At 42.0% G+C, this 16,134-nt stretch overlaps 1 protein-coding gene across 1 annotated transcript in view; it reads left to right on the top strand.

Annotated features, from left to right (window-relative positions):
• LOC138966642 (RNA helicase aquarius-like) overlaps positions 1-15,847 on the top strand; it is a 49,872-nt gene extending 34,025 nt beyond the window's left edge. The window contains exons 19-39 of the mRNA XM_070338934.1: positions 90-189; positions 713-880; positions 1,944-2,050; positions 2,593-2,762; positions 3,584-3,712; positions 4,147-4,293; positions 5,465-5,645; positions 6,176-6,285; positions 6,824-6,959; positions 7,784-7,837; positions 8,292-8,447; positions 8,778-8,915; positions 9,281-9,352; positions 10,197-10,384; positions 11,223-11,394; positions 11,851-12,021; positions 12,363-12,448; positions 12,946-13,057; positions 13,411-13,473; positions 13,708-13,830; positions 15,368-15,847. Coding sequence (XP_070195035.1) covers positions 90-189; positions 713-880; positions 1,944-2,050; positions 2,593-2,762; positions 3,584-3,712; positions 4,147-4,293; positions 5,465-5,645; positions 6,176-6,285; positions 6,824-6,959; positions 7,784-7,837; positions 8,292-8,447; positions 8,778-8,915; positions 9,281-9,352; positions 10,197-10,384; positions 11,223-11,394; positions 11,851-12,021; positions 12,363-12,448; positions 12,946-13,057; positions 13,411-13,473; positions 13,708-13,830; positions 15,368-15,568 — 2,784 coding nt within the window. The 3' untranslated portion in view covers positions 15,569-15,847. The remainder of the gene's footprint in view (positions 1-89; positions 190-712; positions 881-1,943; positions 2,051-2,592; positions 2,763-3,583; positions 3,713-4,146; positions 4,294-5,464; positions 5,646-6,175; positions 6,286-6,823; positions 6,960-7,783; positions 7,838-8,291; positions 8,448-8,777; positions 8,916-9,280; positions 9,353-10,196; positions 10,385-11,222; positions 11,395-11,850; positions 12,022-12,362; positions 12,449-12,945; positions 13,058-13,410; positions 13,474-13,707; positions 13,831-15,367) is intronic.
• The last annotated feature ends 287 nt before the right edge of the window (positions 15,848-16,134 follow it).

Raw genomic sequence — 16,134 nt, forward strand, 5'->3', positions numbered from 1 at the left:
CAGAAAACAAGGTCTTAAAAAGGAGGCCGTCTTTCATTGGGGGATGTCTTAAAAAAGGGTTTTCACTGTTGTGATTTCTATGTGTGCAGGTTGCCAAGCCCAGAGTGGGAGAGAACCACCCAGCCCAGGTGAGAGCTGACGTCACCATCAACCTGAGTGTCCGGCCTGAGGTCAAGTATGAGTGGGAAGGTATGTATAGTGTTGATAATTCTCTTCTTATACAGTTGAACCTGTCTATGATGACCACCCCAGGGACCAGCCAAAGAGGTAGTTGTGGACAGGTGGTTTTTATGGAAAGGTGAACTATATACAACAAAAACTCATCAGGGATCCTTTGGGATGGTCATAATCGACAAGTGGTTGTTATGAAGAGGTGGACGGTAGGGCAGGGTTGGCTGCTGTATTTTTGGGGGTTAAAATGTCCCAAAAATGCAAATGAGGTGGAACCATTACTAAGAATTTTGGTTTACTTTTTGCAAAGACATTGACATTTGCCACGACACATTTTTGTCTTTTCAATATCCGAAATGGTGCATAACAGGATTTTGTTCTGACTCAGTTTTTGTGTCGTTTGGAAGGTCCAGGACTAACATGCATTCAAAACAGTAAGTCAATGTTATAAAGTAAGAAACAGTAATGGAGATCATTGAGGCGCAGAATCAAACATGCTTAAAATTGTTCATTACTTGAACTTTGATTTTTTTCTCCTCAGGTTTGCGAAAACATGATGTAGCTTTCCTGCTGACTGTGAGACCACAGGTTCCCATTGGTTACCGGTACAAGCACGGTACAGATTTCGTGACCCAAGTGGGTCTGGTCTGTGTCAGAGGCTGTGAGATAGAAGGCTTGCTGGATGATACTGGCAAGGTCATAGAGGAAGGTCAGTAGAGTTATGTTCGTCAGTTTGTGTAGATGTGAGCGCGTCATATTGCTGTGTTAGTTTAGGTTGCATTTTTGACTCACATGCGAAGCAAAAGTGAGTATGTACTCACCCGAGTCGTCTGTCCGTCCGTCCGTCCGTCCGTCCGTCCCGGCATCCGTCCGTCCGTCCGTCCGTCCGTCCGTCCGTCCGTCCGGAAAACTTTAACGTTGGATATTTCTTGGACACTATTCAGTCTATCAGTACCAAATTTGGCAAGATGGTGTATGATGACAAGGCCCCAAAAAACATACATAGCATCTTGACCTTGCTTCAAGGTCAAGGTCGCAGGGGCCATAAATGTTGTCTAAAAAACAGCTATTTTTCCCATTTTCTCTGAAGTTTTTGAGATTTAATACCTCACCTATATATGATATATAGGGCAAAGTAAGCCCCATCTTTTGATACCAGTTTGGTTTACCTTGCTTCAAGGTCAAGGTCACAGGAGCTCTTCAAAGTTGGATTGTATACATATTTTGAAGTGACCTTGACCCTGAACTATGGAAGATAACTGTTTCAAACTTAAAAATTATGTGGGGCACATGTTATGCTTTCATCATGAGACACATTTGGTCACATATGGTCAAGGTCACTTTGACCCTTATGAAATGTGACCAAAATAAGGTAGTGAACCACTAAAAGTGACCATATCTCATGGTAGAAAGAGCCAATAAGCACCATTGTACTTCCTATGTCTTGAATTAACAGCTTTGTGTTGCATGACCTTGGATGACCTTGACCTTGGGTCAAGGTCACATGTATTTTGGTAGGAAAAATGTGTAAAGCAGTTCTTAGTGTATGATGTCATTGCTAGGTTTAGCTGAAGGTCAAGGTCATGTAAAGGTCAAGGTCAAGCATGTGAGTCGTATGGGCTTTGCCCTTCTTGTTGTGTGTGGTTTTTATGTTTCTTGCATTTGAATTGTAAAGCCAGAGGCACGAAGATAAGATATAAAGCACAGTTAGCTGCAATCAGTACTAGGTTTGGTGTATACACTAACTGAGTGTTGATGTTTATCATGTGTAGGTCCAGACGCCAAGCCAGAACTGCATGGAGACAACAGGACATACAGGGTGTGGCTTGACCCCAACCAGTACCAGCTGGACATGACACACACAGTCAAGAGCGGAGAGGTATGTGCTGTTTGATTGTGCGTTTTCCCCTGAAAACGGCTCATGGCTACCTAAATGGCGGGGTAAAAACGGTCATACACGTTCAAAAACTTGTGTGTATATGGGAGTTTCAGCCCATGAATAAAGAAGAAGAAGATTGTGAGTTTTTACAACAAAAAGTATGTCCTCTTTTCTGTGTAAACCATTGTATAAACTGTCACTGGTTCAAACGAGCGTCAACATGTATGCAAAGTGTATCTTGGAACATTTGCAAGGAGCCAACAGCCTGGCAGCTTCTTGTACAGATGAAACATTTTCTGCTGAATTGATTTTGTGAATGCTTCTGGTTACTGTGATATTCCATCCACTGTATATGCACCTTATTGATTTTTCTGTCCTGGCTCAATTTGCGACCCCTGCGAATGTCCCACAATGCTGTTAATGAAAATGTCTTCAAGCTTTTGATGTTGTGACCACAGGCTTGAATCTTGGTCTTTTTAATTATGCTTTCATTATCATGTGACCGAAAAGTTGACTCAAATTGTGGCTTCTGTTTACTGCAGGATGTGTATGAGACTTTCAACGTGATCTTGCGACGTAAGCCCAAAGAGAACAACTTCAAGGCGGTGCTGGAGACGATCCGTGACCTGATGAACACAAACTGTGTGGTGCCCGACTGGCTGCATGACCTTATCCTGGGATACGGCAATCCTGACGCTGCTCACTACTCAAAGTATGTGCCTGTGGTAGTCGCTGTCAGTCGGTGCAGTGTCAGTCATTAACTAGGTACAGGGCACCCCTTTTATGACCTCCAAAAATCTGAGGATATCAGGTCTTGAAAAGGAGGGAGTCTTAAATTGGGGGTAAATTTACAGAGTTTATGAACAGAAAATCTGAGAAAGCAGGGTCTTAAAAGGGAGGGAGTCTTGAAATTGGGGGGGGGGGGGGGGGGGTCTTAAAAGAGGTGTTCAACTGTATATCATGCATGCTCTTCAATTTTTTATTTTAAGGAAATTCCCATTGGGTTAAAAAATCACCAGGTGTCAAATATTAAATGTTGATTAATGCTGTCATCTGTCGCATGCTTTTTATGAATACTGTAATATTTTTGGGTCTGAACTTTATTCTTTTGTTCCCTTTCCTTTTGTTTACCTCGTGAAAACCTAGTACTGCTCAATAGCTGTCGACTTACAATAAACAATCTTCTTTTTTACTTCTGATTGGTTTTTGAGTGTATGTTTAACTAAAATATGTTTTGTGCTGTTCCTGAACTGTTCGTTTGTCAATGTGTGACATTTGTGTTGTTCCTGAACTGTTTGTTTGTCAATGTGTGACATTTGTGCTGTTTCTGAACTGTTCGTTTGTCAATGTGTGACATTTGTGCTGTTTCTGAACTGTTCGTTTGTCAATGTGTGACATTTGTGCTGTTTCTGAACTGTTCGTTTGTCAATGTGTGACATTTGTGCTGTTTCTGAACTGTTCGTTTGTCAATGTGTGACATTTGTGCTGTTCCTGAACTGTTCGTTTGTCAATGTGTGACATTTGTGCTGTAAGGATGCGGAACCAGATTGCCAAGCTGGACTGGAACGACACGTTCCTCACCTACGAACACCTGAAGGCCAGCTTCCCTGAGAGACAGAGTGTCAGTTTGGTGGGCCAACACTCTCCTGATCCCCCGTTCAGGTAAAGCAGTGTCTTGTACTTATAATTGTGTTGTCTTCTGTGCTTGCCCACTGTTGTTCTCAGCATCAGAGGACAAAAGTTCTCTTGGACATGGATTGAAAATATGTACAGGACCAAATTTTGTAGGAAAATTGATGGAAAAAAATCCGAAACAGACTGATAACATTAGAAAATTCAGAATCCCAAAACAAGAATGGTAGGTAAAAGGAACGTTTAATTATTGACAAAACAAACGTTACATTTACAGAATGTCGACCCAGTGGTCTTGGAAGAAGACAGACACACAAACACTCATGATACAAATAATAAACTTATCTAAAAATTGCAACGAAACTCGCCTGCAAGATGCTGGTATTCTCCCTTGGAAATGTGATTGTGTTATCTTGCAGCAGGTACTTATGTCAACAATGAAACATACACACTTTTCTGTGCAGGATAACCATGATAGAGGAGAAGCCCACAGAAGGCGAGTCAGCCAAGAGACCCAGCGACAGCGACGAAGCCAAGGTGGTCAAGAAGCTGGAGGTGGAGCCCCATCGCATCCCCAACAGAGGGCCCTACCCCTACAACCAGCCCAAAAGGTCAGTTACACAATACCGTGGAACACCCCTTCAAAAAATAATGGAAAATTAGGTCTTCAAAAGGAGGAAGTCTTAAATGGAGGGGTCTTAAAAGGGGGGTTCCTCTGTATGTACCTGGAACTGGAACGCTTACAGTGGAACCCCCCCATTTAAGACCCCCCATTTAAGACCCCCAAATTAAGAGTCCCTCCCTTTTAAGACCTTTTTTGTGTGGAGATTTTCTGTGAATAACCTTTGTAAATTTACATCCATTCTTTTTAAGACATGATTATCTCATATTTTTGGAGGTTGTAACAAGGGGGCCCACTTCTTCTTCTTCTTCAGCGTTCCAGAAATTCTGGTGACGTGTGAGCTCGTTTGCCCATTTGGGTTCCCCACACTATACTCTGAGAACATGTCAGCTTCACTCCGCTTTCGTTGGGTAGGCATGCTGGGTATTTTCGTGTTTCCATAACCCACCGAACTCCGACATGGATTACAGGATCTTTTCCGTGCGCACTTGGTCTTGTGCTTGCGTGTACACACAAAGGGGGTTAAGTCACTAAGCAGGTCTGCACATAAGTTGACCTGGGAGATCGGAAAAATCTCCACTCTCAACCCACCAGGCGGCAGCGACCGGGATTCGAACTCACGACCTCCCGATTTTAGGCCGACGTCTTACCACTGCGCCACTTCGCCCGTCATGGGGGCCTACTGTTATAGTAAAGAGAGTATTTTTGGTGCAGACTAGAAAATGTTGATGAAAATACACCAGTGCTTTTTGTGTGAAGTTGGATTCTCAGAGTTTAGTTGTTCTTCGTGAAATGGCGTTGGGAAGGACAAAGTAGGTTGGGGAATGGGAGATGGAACAACAGCAACAATGAATATAATTTTGTATTTTTTTTAAAGGTTAGTATTTGTTGTTACCAGAGAGAACTAGCCTTCTACTTCATGTACGAGGATGCTTTAGACTCGTTGGGATTCCAAATACTGTGTAATTCGTTAGACATGACCAGAATTCAAATCCCTTTCTCATTATATATCAGAACAAGATTGGCTTCAAGAGCAGATAAACCACACTTTTCCATCCAATGTTTAATTGAATGGACAAAAATTTATCTTGAAGTGTCATGTCATATGTCAAAGCCACCAAAGTAATAAAAATATCATTTGATTGTGCCTCTGTCAACAGAAACGCAATTCCCTTCACGCCAGCGCAGATTGAAGCGGTCAAGGCAGGCATGCAGCCAGGACTGACCATGGTGGTGGGTCCCCCGGGCACAGGCAAGACTGATGTTGCCGTTCAGATCATCTCCAACATCTACCACAACTTTCCTGACCAGCGCACACTTATCGTCACACACTCTAACCAGGTCAGGTATAGAAAGAATATTTATTGTGAAAATCATAGAAATGTGAGGAATGTATCGGTGGAAACTCTCTTGCATGAAATTCTTCTCAAATATCCTGTTTTTGTTGGTTAAGCCCGTCCTTAATTGAGCACAAAGTCGACTTCGAGAAGTCTTTTTACAGTAAACTCAGGGCCAATGCTTTGTGGTGCCAGCTTTGCGTAGTCGACTTCGCCCAGTTAAGGCCAGGCTTGACGGTGTGTTAGTTAAGGGTACTGTTGATTTATTTTGAAGTTCCATTTCAATTATTCTTAAATATCATGTCCTTAGGTGCATGTGTCTGTGCTGGAAGCGAAAATTCTGACAGTGTTCCGCCTGGTAGTGTTCTGTAAGAAAACAAAGGTCTGAACTGAGGAAGAGTAAAAATCGCACAGTATTCGTGGCACTGTGACAATTTTTTCAGGCAGAGACTTTATACCCACACTTGTCTTTTCACTCTCCTCTTATATTTCTTTTTTTCAACATTATGACATTTTTCGTATGGTTGTGATCAGGCGCTGAACCAGCTGTTTGAGAAGATCATCGCGCTGGACATTGACGAGCGTCATTTGTTGCGTCTGGGTCACGGAGAGGAGGCGCTGGAGACCAACAAGGACTTCAGCAGGTCTGTAGCACTGCACTGACTTTCCTCTTATACACACAATGCGATTGCAAGCCTGTAACATGATTGAACTATGCTTATTTTATTTCTTCTTTACTGTTTTAAACACAACTAATTTTATTTTATTCATTTATTTTTTTCCACATGTGATTTTTTTGCTGAATTTTAAGCCTGTGGCCTTGTAAAGCCAAGTCATAGAATACGAAGCTTTAAGATTAGTCACCTTAGTGCTATGTTTGCGTGTCAACATTAAAAGGTCTTTTAGACATTTAAAAAAACCAATTTGGTTTAATTAATTACTTTATGCCTTATTATTTTTTAACTTTTTATTTTTATTTGTTTATTTCTTCTTCTTCTTTTTGGTGAAAATACCAAGCTTTCTGACTTAACCATAACATATTCAAGTGTGGTTATAATCTTCTTGCAAGACTTTGTGGGTTTATTTTGTAGTAGCTGTACGATAAACAAACAACGCAACAGGATAGACTAAGGGAGAAAGAGTAGTACATGAAGGATTTTACGATGGCTAATACTTGTTCAGATACGGTCGAGTGAACTATGTGCTGGCCCAGCGACTGGAGCTGCTGGAGGAAGTGAAGCGATTACAGGACAGTCTGGGTGTCACTGGTGACATGTCCTACACCTGTGAGACGGCTGGCTACTTCTTCCTCTACCAGGTGGGTGTCAAGCGTTGTAAAAGCTGCACAGAGTAAATTTAATACAGTGGAAACCCTTTTTACGACCTCCAAAAATCTGAGAAAATCAGGTTTTAGAAAGAAGGGAGTCGTAAAATGGGGGTACATGAACACAGGTTATCAACAGAAAATGTGAACAAAACCGGCACGGTTGGCCTAGTGGTAAGGCGTCCGCCCCGTGATCGGGAGGTCGCGGGTTCGAACCCCGGCCGGGTCATACCTAAGACTTTAAAATTGGCCATCTAGTGGCTGCTCCGCCTGGTGTCTGGCATTATGGGGTTAGTGCTAGGACTGGTTGGTCCGGTGTCAGAATAATGTGACTTGGTAAGGCATGAAGCCTGTGCTGCGACTTCTGTCTTGTGTGTGGCGCACGTTATATGTCAAAGCAGCACCGCCCTGATAATTATGGCCCTTCGTGGTCGGCTGGGCGTTAAGCAAACAAACAAACAAAATGTGAACAAATAAAGTCTTGAAAGGGAGGGAGTCTTGAATTGGGAGTGGGGAGGGGGGGGGGGGTGGCCTTAAAAAGGGGGTTCCACTGTATGCAGTTTTATGTAGAGATGTGTAGGGGTGGGCTTTAATGTGAAAAATATAAATCCTAGTCAGAATAATTTGATGAGAGATGCAGTTACAAATCTTTTCAAACGATGATTTTGATAAGCAAATACATGTATAGTGTTTCTAATTTTTGAAGGTTTAGTTATCTTTTGGATCATGTTTCATGAATTTTTGGGGGTTGGGAGTGGGTATATGCGTAGCATGTTAACAACAGTTCATGTAATGTATGTTTGGCTTTTGATGTGCAGGTGCTTGCTCGTTGGGAGGAGTTTCAGAGCAAGATCAAACCTTACAAGGACAAGGTGAGTTATAGTTTTTTCTCACTCTTCCCTCACCTCCCTGCCAAGAAAAGTGTGGGTCATTTGTCAAAATGTTGAAAATGGCACGAGATGCACCTGAAATGAAAATGACCTTGATTTTTAATTTTATGTACAGGATGCCTGAAACAACAGGAAATTTACTTATGTGTGATGTTTTTACATTTAGTCAAGTTTTGACTAAATGTTTTAACATAGACTGGGAATCGAGACGAGGGTGGTGGTGTGAGTGTGTGTGTGTGTGTGTGTGTGTGTGTGTGTGTGTGTGTGTGTGTGTGTGTGTGTGTGTGTGTGTGTGTGTGTGTGTGTGAGTGTGTGTGTGTGTGTGAAGAGCGATTCAAAGAAAACTACTGGACCAATCTTCATGAAACTTCACATGAGAGTTCCTAGGTATGATATTCCCAGACTTTTATTTTCATTGTTGCATATCTGCACGCAGGAGGATGGAGCCAAGCAGATCAAGCAGCTGTTCCCGTTCACCAAGTTCTTTGACAATGCTCCCCAGCCCGTATTTCAATGCCAGAGCTTTGAGCAGGACATGGACATTGCCGAGGGATGCTTCAGGCACATCCGCAAGATCTTCACACAGCTCGAGGTCAGTGCTTTTTAATACTGTTCAGAATAAGTTAAAGATGTAGTGCATTTTTGAAGGAACATCCGGCATAGAGAAACAGAATATGTTAAAGATGTAGAGCATTTTTGTAGGAACATCTGGCTTAGAGAAAATCATAAAAATTACGGATTTTTGGAGACATCCAGGGTCGTTTTTGAGATTGATCTAAATCCGTTCAGAAAATAATAATGACTTTAGGTGACATGATTTTGACAACTCAAAAGCCTCAGAATGGACATTTCTTGCACTTCAAATGTTACAAAATCTTTTCCCGTCTCTTCTCTGAATGATAATACTGAATACCTTGTGCAGGAGTTCAGAGCGTTTGAGTTGCTGCGCAGCGGAGCGGATCGTGCCAACTACCTGCTGGTGAAGGAAGCCAAGATCATCGCCATGACCTGTACCCACGCTGCCCTCAAACGCCGTGACCTTGTCAGTGTTGGATTCCAGGTAAGTCAAGCTCATTGCTGTCACCTCAGTCACAGATTTTATGTTGGTCAAGGTCATTGATGTGACCTGAGTGTTTTTCCAGGTAGGTCAAGTTAATTGCTGTGACGTCAGTCACAGATATGTAGGTCAAGGTCATTGCTGTGACCTTCTGAGTGTGTGATTCCAGGTAGGTCAAGTTCATTACTGTGACCTTTTCAGTGTTGAATTCACATAGGTCAAGGCTGTTTGATGAATAGTCATTATTGCTTTTGGTGTGCAGTCCCTTGTAGGAGAGGACCATTCCCTGTTAATGACAGGGGTTGAGTAGTACCATGCTGCTGCACAAAATGGACGTCCTTTATTTTTCTCCTTTGCTTTGTGTGCAGTTTGACAACATTCTGATGGAGGAGGCAGCTCAGATTCTGGAGATTGAAACCTTCATACCCCTGCTCTTACAGGTAGCCATTGTTTTGATGGAAACTTGCAGGGTGAACGGTTTTCTTAAGCTGATCTGCAGTATGCAGACAGGCATGGATCCCAATTTTTTTTTTTTTCTTAATGGTTTATTCAGGCATCAACATTTACAATATAGTAGGAACATGTGACAACACAGCAGTTGTGAATTATCTTCATATGACAAATCATAAGTGAATCCTCTGTAAATGAAACAGGAGAACAAAAAGACACAACGGAAAAACATGATATTTGACTGGAAAATACGGATATAAACTGTATTATGTTTTCCATTATTCGACTAAGGTATTGTATGGTAGCCACTTCTTTAAAAAACATGTATACTTCATTTCCATTTGGTGTACATATTTGTCAACTTTGTGTAAGTAAGACAGTTCTTTGAGAAACATTTGCAATGATGGTTTTAGTTTATTTATTCTACATTTATATATGTAAAACTTTGCTTGTAATAAAATATAATCAATACCCTCATCAGTCTTACTTTTTGGGTCATAGCCAAATAAGGATCCCAATTTTGGTATAGCAGTTTACTTCCCTTGGGTAGAAAACCCCCCCGAAATCATTAAAATTGGTAACAATTCTTGTATTCAATAAATGAAAGAAAGAAAGAAGAGAATTGGTGATTGAGAGCACAATGTAGGTATGACAAATGTGTTTTTAACTCCTATTCTTTACAGTTTCAAAACTTACAAACTTAACCCCATAAGAGTTCAGATCATGGTATTTAGAGCAGAGTGTGAGAGTCTACAAAAGTGAGTGTCTTTATGGCCGCTTTTGATGCTGAACATAAACATTCTTATAAAATTCCCCACATATTTGTGTACTCAGAACCCTGAGGACGGCAACAATCGTCTGAAGCGATGGATCATGATCGGCGACCACCACCAGCTTCCCCCAGTCATCAAGAACATGGCCTTCCAGAAGTTCTCCAACATGGAGCAGTCGCTCTTCACACGCTTTGTGCGTCTGGGCGTGCCCACCGTTGACCTGGACGCACAGGGCAGAGCTAGGGCAAGGTTAGTTACAATCTTAAGTACTCGCTGGCTTGATTACCTTGTTTAGTAATAATAATTATAAATAACTTTTCTATAGCGCGAGTCCCATCAATCAGTTGGCTCCAGGCACTATACAATTTCATTGTAAAACAAACGAGCAAAAAATTAACGATCATAGAAAGCATACAAATAACTGAGACAAAACAACAAGAACACCAAGCAAACTGGGCTAACATGACAAAAGATAGCTACACACACACACACACACACACACACACACACACACACACACACACACACACACACACACACACACACACACACACACACACACACACACACACACGTTTGTTTGAATACGATTTAGCTGCAAAGGCTGCGCCTGTGTTAAGAGTTGAAGGATGTTTTGATAGTAACATGATCAGACTGTGTCGTTTAGAGCCTGAGGGAAACCAAAGCAGTGGTTTCAGCTTGAAAGCAACACTGTGCATTGTAACTGTTGATGTTGTGTACTTGATGGTAGATCTCTGATTGAGTTTACTGCTTATTTTTAGTATTTTTCCTGGGATATTGAAGAAGAGGTTCGGTGAGGTGAAGGCAAACCTAGGTCAGAATCGAGGGGAGGGGAGAAAGAGTTGACGTCAATACCATTTTTGCTGTTGTTATAACAGTTATCTGCTATCTAATACTGTGCATATGTGCGTTTTGGGGCCTACGAAATCACTGCATTGCTGCCTTTTTGTCATTTTCATGACTTACTGACTAATGTCAGTGAAATCAACGCTGCCAATTTGGTACTTATTCAATCACAAAAGGTCAAGGAGGATCTATATGAATTTGTTGTATTTTTTTCTTACAGCATTGCCAGCCTCTACAACTGGCGGTACAAGCGACTGGGCAGCCTGCCACACGTGATCACACTGCCCCAGTTCCGCTTGGCCAATGCCGGCTTCATGTTCGACTTCCAGCTCATCAACGTCTGCGACTTCAACGGTGTGGGAGAGTCTGAGCCCAACCCCTACTTCTACCAGGTCAGTGTACACCTCTCTGCCGTTTTATGCTTTGATGAAGTGGGGTGAACTGTTTTCACGGTATGTAATGGATAAAGAAAACTTCTTTAAAACCGTAGAGCTCCGGTCAAATTTTTTCTTAATAAAATGGGAGAATTTTCACCCAAGGGCTTCAGCTGCAAATATATGGCTTTGTGACAATTTTTCAAAACTGTTCATAGTTACTTGATTTTATTATTCATGGTGATAAAAAAAATTCCACTGAAGGTCTCAAGATTTTAGTGCAGTAAAAAATAGGAAACAGGTTTGTAATGAAGATGTTGGTTAATTGTTATAAAAAGGTTAAAAAACCCCTCTTTTTTAGCCGGCGGAGCTAAATGCTGAAGCTGATCAGCTGTTCTCAACCTGTTTGCTGTCAAACTTTGCTCTTCTTAGAGTATCAGACTCGTAGCAACTAAACTGATTTTTTTTCTTCAGAATCTGGCAGAAGCAGAGTACGTGGTGGCGCTGTTCATGTACATGCGGCTGATCGGCTACCCAGCGGAGAGCATCTCCATCCTGACCACCTACAACGGCCAGAAACACCTCATCCGCGACGTCATCAAGCAGCGCTGTGGCGACAATCCTTTCATTGGCAAACCACACAAGGTGTGTAAAGAGTTCCATTTTTGTCAGCAAACCTATGCCAGTCTCAGTCCGCTAAATCAGTTCAGCGAAACATTGCACAGAAAGCAGCCATGCATGATTTAGTGTGTGTGTGTGTGTGTGTGTGCGTGTGTGCGTGTGTGTGCAAGTAGACTGATGATCTTATTCCTGGACAAATCTGTGGCTTTAAACATGATTGTGAATGCGGGATAGACAGTATCTTTGAAGATTTTAGGGAGAGAAAATGTACAATGTTCCAATGTGATGGTCTTCTGTTTCTCATGTCTTTAGCTGTTTTGCATTGTGAGAATAGCTGTTGACACAGTGTTGATGTCTGTTGACAGGTGACCACAGTGGACAGGTACCAGGGTCAACAGAACGACTACATCCTGCTGTCTCTGGTCAGAACCCGGACTGTCGGTCACTTACGGTCAGTGCAGTTCCCTTGTGTACATTATTTTTGTAGAGTGGTACATTGTTGTAGTACTGTGCGTGAATGTGTGTGTGTGAATGTGTGTGCGTGCGTGCGTGCGTGTGTGTGTGTGTGTGTGTGTGTTTGTGTGTGTGTGTTTGTTTATGTTGTTACGCATTAACATGTGTGTGCTTGCGTGCATGCATGTGTGTGTGTGTTCGTTTATGCTGTTATGCATTTACGTGTGGGTGGGTGTGCATTTACGTGGGTGTGGGCATCCATGGCAATATTGGTTCCCTTCCTGTTTTGTCTTTAGCGTATATTTTGTATGCAGTGTTGCCAATCCCCACAACTAGTCTCATGGAAATGTTACGACAATATTACACTGAAAGAAGAAACATTTTGAGATTCATTGAAAGTGATATTGAAATTTCCATGGTGTTATGTCTGATTATATCAAATATTTAAGTGATATGATGGTTATTTGTTTTGATAATTTGTCTTGCTGATTTCAGTGATGTTCGCCGTCTTGTGGTGGCAATGTCCCGTGCCCGTCTGGGTCTCTACATCTTTGCCCGAGTCTCTCTCTTCAGCAACTGCTTTGAGCTCACTCCTGCCTTCAACAGAGTATGTTAACCATTGTCCTGCACTTCTTACTTCTTGGGGAGTGTAGACATTCCATACATTTTGTGACTTAAAAACTAAGATAGTGGCTTACTTGTGGTCTGCTTGCTGTTTGCTGTCACTGTTTTAGAGAACAGATTTTACTAAAATAATGTGAAAGTTTGTTTGTATTTTAAAGTTGAGTTTTCTCTCAAATGCTTTCACTGGTTGATTTTTTGTCTGCAATACAATAGGATTCAAGGTTTTCATTTATTATTGTGTTAACACATTTATGTGGTTGAAAACTGGATTGATAGATGGGCTGTATTGTCTCAGTACGCCATGTATACTAAGTATGACAATGTTTCTTTCTACAGCTGACGGCCAGACCAACCAAGCTCCATCTGGTGCCGTCAGAGACTTGCCCTGCCCGCAGAAAGGTCAGTTGAAATCTGCTTTAAAATTATTTGTTATGATCCTAAGTACTTTATTGGTAGCTCAGTGGGTATAGCACTGGACTTTTGATCCTCAGGTCACGGGTTTGAATCCGGGCCAGGACGGACATGGGTTAACTTCATGTGCAGACTAAGAGACAGTAAATACCGACCTATGATCCTTTTAGGCGAGTAGTATGGTACAAGGCAGAGGTGAGTAACACCTGTTGTGATGTGCAGGTGCAAGACCCTCCCCAGGAGCCCCCCATGGCCATTGAGGACATGACGCAGATGGCTCAGTTTGTCTACGACTTCTACAACGCTCGCATCCACCAGCTCATGAGGATGAGGGGCTTCAGTCAGGTGAGTGTTCAACACAGTCATATCCTAGGGGGCCGGGTAGCTCAGTTGGTAGAGCACAGGAACTTGTGATCCTAAGGTCGCAGGTTCAAATCCCGGCAGGGGAACGGGTCAACTTTATGTGCAGACTCTGAGACGGTATCCATGTTCCACCCCCGTGTCAACACAGTGGCATTAAAAGACCTCGGTCATTTGGCTAAAGTGCAGGTGGCTGATTACACCTGAACACGCACACACCTGGGTAGCGCCACTCTTGTTGCTGCTAGCTTTCCACTGGGAGGAAGCAACCTGAATTTCCCAGCATTGGGATAGTAGAGTAAATGAAATGAAATGAAATCCTTTTATGCTCGGTGTTGATTTTTTTTTTAATCCAAAAAAACCCAGATAGACAGCTAACATTACAAAATTCAGAATAAAAAACCCAATGGAATGTTTAATTATTGACAAAACAAAACGGCATCTTGCATGCAAGATTCATCTACGATTTTGAGACAAGTTCATTATTTGTATCATAAGTGTTTGTCGGTCTACTTCAAAGACCACTGGGTTGACATTCTGTAAATGAAACGTTTTGTTTTGTCAATAATTATTTGTTCCAATTATCTAAACATTTTGTTTTTTGATCTTATTGTATTTGAATTGTAAAATTGTAGTGTATCAGATGGCGAGAGCAGACCTGGGAACCCATACGATTTCGCCGTATTTTGTACGCATGATTGTCTAGAATACGATCAGTACGGTCAGTGGGAAAAAAATACGACAAGACAAATTCCTAGACTACTTTTCTTCACAAGCACATCCCGAAGCTGATCCAGTACTTTGACACATGAGCACAGTTTTTGTCAGTAAATATTGAAAGAAGCATTTGTTTTAAATGTATTAGTAAACTTAAACTAAACTAAACTTAGTCAGTTAACGGTTCGACGGAGCATGTTTGAATGATGGATGTTCAAATGCTGCATGGAGTACGCTTATTTTTCTGAAAATACGCCAAGTTTGTTTGAGAATACTCTAAGTGCAAAACAGGGGTTCCCAGGTCTGTGAGAGGTAAAGGTTGTGTCAGCATTGAGCATATTGTTGTGTGTGTTTATCCTTGGAGTTAGAGATTTCACAGCAAACAGAGGTGTGGGCATGTGGGGACTGGCTGCAGACCTCATCACCTCTTTGAATTTTCATTTATTTTGAACACATTAATAAGCAAAAGTGATATTGTGCCAGATGGCAAAATGTGCATCATAAGCATAAAACACTGCTGTGTTAAATTGTTGTTGTCAACATTTTCTTGTTCATGTGTGCATGTGCTTGTGTGTGATTTTTAATGCTTTCAGCAGGCTAAGGAAGGGTAAAATTATATTCACACTTTGAAAATTATACCCGCTTTTGTTTGGAATCCAACGGCGGTGCAAGTTTGTAGTGCTAGGTCTGAGATTCCTGCTGCTGAACCTGATATTAGTAACACGATTAATTCACATGGTTTTAACCTATCAGCTCAGTTTGCATCCCAGGACATCAGCATTGTTTCTCGACCTTTTCATTGCAGAGAACTCCACTCCGCCAGCCACCACGACAGCGCTTCAAACAAGAAGCACCAAGTCCCAAGACACCCGCAAGGCCTGTTGCAGCAGTGGAGTCGGCCAAGATTTCCAAACCAGAGCCTCCGTCTCCCAAGGTCACCCCCACACCTGTAGTGGAAGAGTCTCAAGAGGCCGCCATGGAAGAGTCACCACAGAAAGGAGACTGAAGAGATCAATTGTCAAGATGTGTTTCTGCAGTGAAACATGGATGGCTTTACAGGCAGCGCCCTGAGGACTAGAATGCAAGCTAGACTTGAAGGATGGTTTTCTTGGGAGAAAACTTCTGTGAGGGCCCGGAAGTACTCCTTTTTCCTTTGATGATATGTGCTTAACTCGCAACTGAACTTGAATTTCAGACCGTGTCATGGTGAGTTGTTCAAGAATTCAACGATTGGAAGAAATAGGAGATGCTTCGTAAACAAAGAGAGATTGGACAGTTAAGAGAGTTTTAACACTACTGTGACTAGCATTGCCACGGCGTTAACGTCCTGCCTGCCCAAGCTTGCCACCAAGAAACTTCCCAAAAACCAGTAACTGTAAAGAAATCTGTCTAGCAAGCTTGAATTAAGTCCAATCACCACCAAATTTTGTGTCCTAATTAAAAAATGGATGCCCAGTTCAGTTGTGCTATTTATAATGTCACGCAATTTGTTTTAGCAAAGGGGGGTGAAAGGGAGATAATTTGTGTTTTTTAACGTTTTTTTGTGTGTGTTTTCTTTTCCACTGCTTTTTT

The sequence above is a fragment of the Littorina saxatilis genome, linkage group LG5 (genome assembly GCF_037325665.1).
Source record: "Littorina saxatilis isolate snail1 linkage group LG5, US_GU_Lsax_2.0, whole genome shotgun sequence".
In the NCBI taxonomy this organism is placed as follows: domain Eukaryota; kingdom Metazoa; phylum Mollusca; class Gastropoda; order Littorinimorpha; family Littorinidae; genus Littorina; species Littorina saxatilis.